This window comes from Podarcis liolepis, assembly GCF_965112155.1.
Source record: "Podarcis liolepis genome assembly, chromosome: 10".
NCBI lineage: Eukaryota > Metazoa > Chordata > Lepidosauria > Squamata > Lacertidae > Podarcis > Podarcis liolepis.
In genome coordinates, this window is record NC_139562.1 from 36670872 (window position 1) to 36679217 (window position 8346).

Here is an 8346-nt window from a genome sequence, read left to right on the forward strand (position 1 = left end):
ATCTCATGAGACCTTGCTAGAAGCTCGTGCTGATGCTGGTATTGCTTCTCTGGTGGTGGTGGCAGGTGGCGGCGGGGTGGGGCACCCGCAGGGTGTGCGCTGTCTCTTGGGCTTCTGCCACCTGAGGCAGCTTGCTCACACTGCCTCATGGGTCTGTTGGCCCTGCCCTGCTGGTACACTTGCACTGCACCAACCACTCTCCCACCTCACCCCTGTCTTTCAGGGCAAGCAACACTGACCCACCTGCTGGGAAGCTAGTGTATTAGCTACACCCTGAATACAGGGTTTATTCTTTACTATCTTAAAATACATACATTTTACACTTGTGGAGGTTGGCAGGAAGCTATTTTTCTTTTTAATGTGACCGGTAATTCAGCTCTCCCCAACAACAACAACAACAACAACAACAACAACATGTTGAGAAGCTGTGTTATCCATTTTTTGCTGCCAAGCATAACATTACAAAGCTGGTGGGTTGTCAAAACAGAGTCTTCCAGCCCAACGTATTCCACAGGGTTGAGTTCAGTTAGATGCTAAGTAATTGTACCACAGCATTGTTTAAAAATCCACAGTATGTTTGAAAACCAGAACGAATTGGTCCTGTATCTGGTGATCCCCTTTGCTGCCCCCCATGCCATACCCGGGGGTCAGAAGCCACCAGTGAAGATGTCTCTGCCCACACTTCCTTTGTTAGTAATACTCTATTGCATTTTGAAAATTAGTGTAAGGAAGGTTGCCTCTAAACTAATCTGTGGTGTATTTTGTCAACTGGAGACGGCTATTGTTCTGTGCGTAATCTTATTACGATACTTAATGGTTTGTTACTGTTCTTTGTTACTCTTCACCACTCTTTCACGGCGGTAGAAAGAAAAAAAGACAGCTGTTGCTTTCATCCTAGGATTTAACTTCATCAAATGTTTTTTAAAAAAACAAATTGCGTGTATTTCTGCGATTAGAGGATTCCCAATCCATTTAGAAAATGAGTCATAGTTTGCATTAGGTGTTATAATAAAACATGTAGTTCTCTGTGTGTCTAACCAGCATGGGGAATGATAGTTCTCTTGCAACTGTGGAGATTACCGTGCATCCTACCATTTTCCCAAGAGCTGGATATGGAGTCTTGGCTTTCCTGATGTTTATTAATGCTTTATTTTCAATATTTAATAATTTTTTGGTTATTGCTGTAACGCTGAAGAATCCTCAGCTCCGTAACCCCATCAACATATTCATTCTTAACGTCTCCTTTTCAGATCTTATGATGTCCCTCTGTGGAACCACCATTGTTATAGCTACAAACTACCGTGGATATTTCTTCCTGGGAAAGAGGTTCTGCACTTTCCAGGGATTTGCTGTCAATTATTTTGGTAAGCAAAACAGCTAGATATTGTTGTTGTTGCTGCTGCTTATTGCTATTATAATTAGAATACCTTTATATCCTGCCTTGCATGGAAAAACCCCTTAAGGGGGTTTGCACAGATAAATAACAGTACAATTTACAGTTAAAATACCTTTAAACAGACAAGTCGACAACAATATCAAAACTACAAAACTAGAATAAACAGCCAAACATTTAGTTCCCTCTTGAATGACAACTGATGTGAGATCTTTGGGTTTTATTATGCTAAATGAAAGAAGGTCACGAAGGTGCTTTGTAGTTAAAAAAAATATAAAGGTAAGTTTTTTTAAAAATCTGGAACATCCTGGCCCAATCCTAGCTTGGAATTCAAATGACTAATTTTGTTGTTATTTCTAAACCACTGCTCAAAGTGTGTATAAGCACACAGACCTTTTTCAGAGTAAGTCCCACTGAAATAAGTATGACAGACATTTGAGTAAACATAGATAGGATTGGGTAGCACAGCCGAAATTTTAAGCTCACTTATTGTGCTATCCTATACTATATTGTGCTATCCTATACTATTCTACTCGGAAGTATGTCTCATTGACTCCCGTGGGATTTACTCCCGGATATGTGTGCATACAGTGGCGTAGCGTGGGGGGTGCAGGGGGGACGGCCGCACCGGGCGCAACATCTGGGGGTTAGGGTTAGGGGGCGCAAATTACTTGCCTTGCCCCGGGTGCTGACAACCCACGCTACGCCACTGTGTGCATAGGGTTGTAAAAGTACATCCCATTGATTTCGCATTTTTTTGGAATTTCCTATGAAGTATGAGTAACAGTATTGAAATGTGGAATATAGTGGTTTGATGATTCCTAGCATTTTTTTTTGCCTTTCTTATTATCTTCCAGGAATTGTTTCTCTTTGGTCCCTGACCATTTTAGCTTACGAAAGATACAATGTGGTCTGCCAGCCTCTGGGAACTCTCCAGATGAGCAAGAAGAGAGGTTACCAGCTCCTTGGTTTCATCTGGGTTTTCTGTCTCTTCTGGGCTGTGGTCCCACTCTTTGGCTGGAGTTCTTATGGACCCGAAGGAGTCCAGACATCATGCTCCATTGGCTGGGAAGATAGATCTTGGAACAACTATAGCTTTCTGATTGTATACTTCTTGTCCTGCTTCTTTATCCCTGTCCTGATCATTGGGTTTTCATATGGCAATGTCATTAGGTCACTGCGTGGGGTAAGTAGTCAACTGTTTCCTCCACCCCATTCCACCTCTGTCCCCGTTTGCTGACCAATGCCACCTCCATACTCTTCTGTCACCAAGCCAATTTGTTCTTGGTGTTAATGCATGCACAAGTTTGCAGCCTAAATGAAAGCCCATAGGATTCCTGGCTCTTTTCATATTAGTATCAGGTCAATGTCAGTGTCATCATGTAAAACAATGCAGACTTTAAAAAACTTGCATACAGCTATATAAGCAATGGCCAGATTTTTTAAATACCAGAAAATTCCTTTTATGTTTGAGTTCCCATCTGAAGGCACTATAGAGTGACTTGACCAAAGCAGTTTAGGCAATTATGGCCACATTATCTTTGCATTTGATGTTAAAAATCAAAATCATATGCATGCACATATACAACTCAAGAGTATAACTCTTTTTTAAAAAGATACACAAGTCTGGGGCTTCAAAATGGTGCTCTGTCTAGAAACTGTCACTCAAAGCAAGTGTTAAATGATGTGAAGATCATGTCCTTTTATACTAAAGCCAGTTCTGAAGCCTAGTAGCTTAGTATGTGCTGCTGGTGTTTATTTCAAACTTTTCTGCTTTCTAGGGTTCCTCCAAGTAATTTACAGCACGGAATCAAAATAACAGCAGCATTTAAAAGCTCAATGATGAAATCGTAATAAGAACAAAACACAAAAAATTCAAGGACATACATGTAGGTTAACAGAAGAGAAGCCCAGACTGCAGTAAGAGCAACGGTGATTTGGAAGATATTAGCTTTCATTTGTGCACCTTGTAGATGTACAACATGCAGGCTTTAATGTAGACATAGGATTTGCATGAGTCCAAACATAGCTGAATAAATGCCTCTATTGAATGGCTAATGCTGTTGATTTGATTTAACAGCTAAATAAGAAAGTTGAAGAAATGGGAGGAAAAGGTAATCCGGAAGAAGAGTTTCGAGCCGTAATTATGGTGCTTGTGATGGTGGTGGCTTTTTTGATCTGCTGGCTGCCGTACACAGTCTTTGCTCTTACTGTTGTTATTGACCCAGCCCTGAATATTTCCCCTCTGGCTGCAACCATCCCAACATATCTCTCCAAAACAAGCCCAGTATACAACCCAATCATCTACATTTTCTTGAACAAACAGGTATTGCACTGTCTTTTGTATATTTTGTGGGCTAGTTACTTTTATAGTGAATTTCATTTTGTAGATTCAATTGCAGGCTTCCAACTTCAAATCTACTAATCATTGTAGAACCTTTGTTTGGGCAACCCTATTCTCCCCTACCTGTCCCTCAACAGGATTTTTGAAATTATTTATCTAGGCGAGACCTTATATACATGTACACAAGCATACTGACTGGGCAAAAGGCACTTTGTACACTTTCACATGCAGAATCCTCTTTTGGGTCTGCTCACGCACCAGGATTTCTGAATCCAGTAGCAGGACTCATGTGTGTGTGTGCTGTTTCCCCCATGGCTGGATCATTTCCCCAGATGGTTGGCATTGCCACTGCTGGGTTGACTCTGGGATGACTCCAGTGAAGTCATTGCATGAGCAGAGTGACTTCTGCTCACGCAATAGAACTTCTCCTTCTTCTCCCTCCTGCATTCCCTGCTCTGGGGTGGGGGAACCCCCAAGGTAGATTTGGGAAGGTTATGGGGGGTACACGAGTTGAGCAGAAAGAGAAGTTCCATTGCATGAGGGGAAGTTGTTTGAACCCCACCCAGAGTCAAACAATTAACCCTGGTCAGCCCAAATAGAAAGGGCCTTTCAATAATTCTGAAAGAAGCCCATATGCATTGTACTGTGGTGAACAAAAAATGGATAGGAAGACCTTGCTGAAAGACCACAGGATGACATGTACACTGTTCCCAGTTAGCGGAATATAATCTAATTTAGGGTTCTACCCAAAAGGAATGCTATCTCACTGTGACAGCACAAAAGCACAAGCATATTGATTTTCCTCTGTTTTCTTTTTGCAGTTTCGTGAGTGTGCAGTTGAATTTATAACCTGTGGCCAAGTTGTTCTGGCAAAACCAGATGAAGAGATTTCAACATCCGCAGCTCCAGCTGAATCCAAAACTCCTTGTAAGATCAACCAAGTGACTCCAGTCTGATGTAGTTCTGTTGGCTGCATTTTACAACATTTTGTGCACTTTTTCTCCAGGAAACATAATGATGCTCCTCTTCAGTGTCTTGTTAGTAAATGATCCATGCCAGAAGATAATAAATGTCCATAGGGCTCCTTATGATAAATGGCTTCACACAGTTTTCACTTGCTAATGTCAGAAAAGTCTTGCTTACACCAAATATTCTCTGAATATATATATATAACAACAATGAGTTTACTTGATACACATGAGAAAAGGGCTGGGTATCTAAATTGTGAACAATGAACTTTTCCTCCATTGTTGATTAAATGATTATGCAAAGGAACTATCCTTGCCTACGAACCTTTCATCCAAAGTTTTCTGCCACTCAGTTTTGTTCTCCTGTTCCAAGTGTGCTCTCCCCCTCCATCCATCCACCTTTACTGTCAGGTTCAGGAAGCAGAAAGCATGTTATAGTAGCTAGGCAATGTGAAGGTATGCAGGGCAACCAACCGCTATTGTCTAGCACGCAGAAGGCAGCTGGAAACCAACAGCTGACAACTCCTAAGTGAGCTGGCAACTGGAGCAAATGTCCCATTCATCTTGTGCACTTGTGGCAGGCATATTGTAGACAACTGGAGAACGGAAACCTGAATAAATGCCCCAGTGATTGTGGTTTGCTTTCTGTCATTGCCCCTTTGTGCTGCTTTTAAAAAAATATGGTCATGTTTTTCCCCCTGTAGTATTCCATGATGTTTGAAGGAAAGCAACAGATGGGAGGAGAGTCAAACCTATAAAAGTGATGGTCTTCACAGCATTATCTCGTGCAGACTAGCCTTGTGCCAAGTTTGATACTGGAAGGTTGGTCTCGATACACATTATTACTAAATTATGAAACCATCAGCTGTGAAACATGCAATATTTGGCACCAAATGGCACCTACAACAAAATGTTGCAGCATGGTGTGTCCTGCTCAGAATTCTACCCACTTCATGAAACTCTCCACCTCTTTCCTGTTCCTGCCCCCCAAGCAGTTGAGCAACTGAGCATGCCAAGACCAACCCCTGGGCAATTATTTTGCATCGCTCCCATTAAGGATTCCCTCCCCCCCCCCAAAGGAAGTTTTGATGCTTCTGCACCCTCTTTAAACCATGCATGGATGTGTAGTTAAATCAAGAGCTTCCATCTGGCAATTTAATATTCGGGTCGGATTCCTGGCCCAAAAGTCAGAGCAACATGAAAGGTTTGGTCAGCTTTCAGAAAAATGCAACCCCTTGCGCATACTATCTGTATCAGTCCTTCTTTGGAGCAGAAGAGGTGAATGACTGTATGCTATTAAAAGCTGTAACCAGAGCTTCCTTTTCTACATTTACATTTTATAAAAAATATACTGACATTCTTTACTCTTCTGCGATTTCTGCAAGTTGGAACAGGACACTGAAAGGTAAATTGAACTGGGCTGATCTGGCATAAAGATATATCCGGGGAAAGAGCTTAAATTTAGAGAGTGTTCCCAATATCTCTAATCTGTTGCTTTCACATTATTTTGTATCCGTCCACAGGGGATACTTGATAGGAAAGCTTCTCTGCCCAGTGAGCTTGTATAATTGGTTTGCTTATGCAAGTAGGACGTGATCCCTGATTAACTAAGTTAAACATCAGCTGTGGAGTCTGATAATCTGTTCTTTAATGCAGCCGACAAAGATGTTATAAAAAATGTTCCTGCAACTGGTTGAAGCTCAGTGTATGAACAGAACCAGGCAGCAACATTTTATAAAAAAACAATTAACCGCAGAGTATTGGATCCAAAACCTACTGTGTAAGAGGAAGGAACACACAGAATATATGTTGACAGTTGCCTCTCTCTGCTTGCCCAAAATGGGCTCCAGATGATGATGAGATTCTCCACAGCAACTTTTTGTGTGGCACCAGGGACAAGAGATTGGAGCAGAGAAATAGCTGATACTGACCCACCTGCAAATGTACAGAAGAGCCTTCCATTCATGTGGCAGGAGCTTTGCAGTCACAAACGCGATTTTATTTTATGCTAAACAGCTTTGGGCCCTAGCCATCATATTCCATGCATACATCTGACATTAATTCACCTGACATTAAAATGGCACAGGTCTGAGCCCAGCATTAGATTATATTCTTGGCTCTGATTACTGAGAAATGCAGGAAGCATGAAGCCGGGCCGGGGGGGGGGGAGGGGGTGACGATTAGGCAACTGGATGATAGGCAAAAACAAAACGAAACTCCCAGGAAGGTTCTGGAAAAAGCAAAGGCCTAGCCAGCTCTCCAAAATCTTCAGCTGAGAGTGCGCAGATGTCATAAATGTCAGTGACATCAGGAGACCTGAATTTTAAACGTTTTCTTTACTTATTGTAGCTGTTATTTCGTCTGTTAATAAAAATTCTAAGAGCACAGTTGACATAATAAGAAAATGGATAAGAAAACAAACCGTAAACAAACCCGAATGGTCGTAAAAAAACACAAGACCTAATTGGCGTGAAGATCTTAAATGCCAGATAAAATTGATGGGGAAATTATGACTAAAGGACCAGAGAAAAATAGAGGGGTCTTTGACTAGTGCTTGTTTTGTCCGCATCCTCTTCCTCAGAATCTCTGTTGCCTTTGTAGAATTCAACAGGGAAGAGGATGGGGACAAAACAAGATTAGTTGGCTGTACCTGTCGATGGTTTTGGCACCACCTGCTGTTGGTCTCTTGACTTTCTGACATACCAAATGAGCACCAGCTATCACAGCTGAATACCAGATTGGATCTGAACTGTTACAGACACGAACGGAGAAGCAAAGAAAATGGTTCAGCAGCCTTATCTGAGCTGAAGTAAAGAGTATCCGTATTGCATGCTTATGTCCTTGTTTGTTTGTTTGGTAGGTGGTGGTCTGACTCACCACAGACCCAGAAGCAGTCTTCCTGCACAGATAAGCATACCTGATTTTTTAAAGCATCATCCAGTTTGGCATGCTAGCAAATAAAAATAATAATGCTGAATTACCAAATTATTTAAGTGGCAATGGGAGAAAGTGGAAATTCAAAAACACTGCCATCATTCAAACATTGTTGCTCTTCAGCATCCCCCTCCCTTTACAGCTGAGAGTTTTCAACTTAAACAGAAATCTGGGAGAAGATTTGTATTTCCTAATCTGGGAACGGTATTGCTTTTTAAAGCAAAATGTCAAAGATCATGTGCAACAGGGTTTCAAATATGAAGCTTCATAGAATCATAGAATCATAGAGTTGGAAGAGACCACAAGGGCCATCGAGTCCAACCCCCTGCCAAGCAGGAAACACCATCAGAGCACTCCTGACATATGGTTGTCAAGCCTCTGCTTAAAGACCTCCAAAGTAGGAGACTCCACCACACTCCTGGGCAGCAAATTCCACTGTCGAACAGCTCTTACTGTCAGGAAGTTCTTCCTAATGTTTAGGTGGAATATTCTTTCTTGTAGTTTGGATCCATTGCTCCGTGTCCGCTTCTCTGGAGCAGCAGAAAACAACCTTTCTCCCTCCTCTATGTGACATCCTTTTATATATTTGAACATGGCTATCATATCACCCCTTAACCTTCTCTTCTCCAGGCTAAACATGCCCAGCTACCTTAGCCGTTCCTCATAAGGCATCGTTTCCAGGCCTTTGACCATTTTGGTTGCCCTCC

General features: G+C 41.9%; 1 protein-coding gene across 3 annotated transcripts; it reads left to right on the forward strand.

The window, feature by feature from the left end:
- Window positions 1–148: 148 nt before the first annotated feature.
- On the forward strand, window positions 149–5573 carry LOC310687646 (pinopsin-like). Of its 3 annotated transcripts, none has more exons than XM_083463034.1 (5): window positions 149–331; window positions 1251–1364; window positions 2251–2579; window positions 3474–3719; window positions 4559–5353. In XM_083463034.1, the coding sequence occupies exons 2-5, from the start codon at window positions 1256–1258 to the stop codon at window positions 4691–4693; spliced, it is 819 nt and encodes a 272-aa protein (XP_083319160.1). In that variant the 5' UTR covers window positions 149–331; window positions 1251–1255; the 3' UTR covers window positions 4694–5353. The 3 variants fall into 3 exon arrangements, with proteins under 3 accessions (XP_083319160.1, XP_083319159.1, XP_083319158.1); XM_083463033.1 differs by lacking the exon at window positions 149–331 and adding an exon at window positions 5410–5573 and having other exon boundaries at window positions 758–1364; window positions 4559–4664; XM_083463032.1 differs by lacking the exon at window positions 149–331 and having other exon boundaries at window positions 760–1364; window positions 4559–5337.
- Window positions 5574–8346: the final 2773 nt, after the last annotated feature.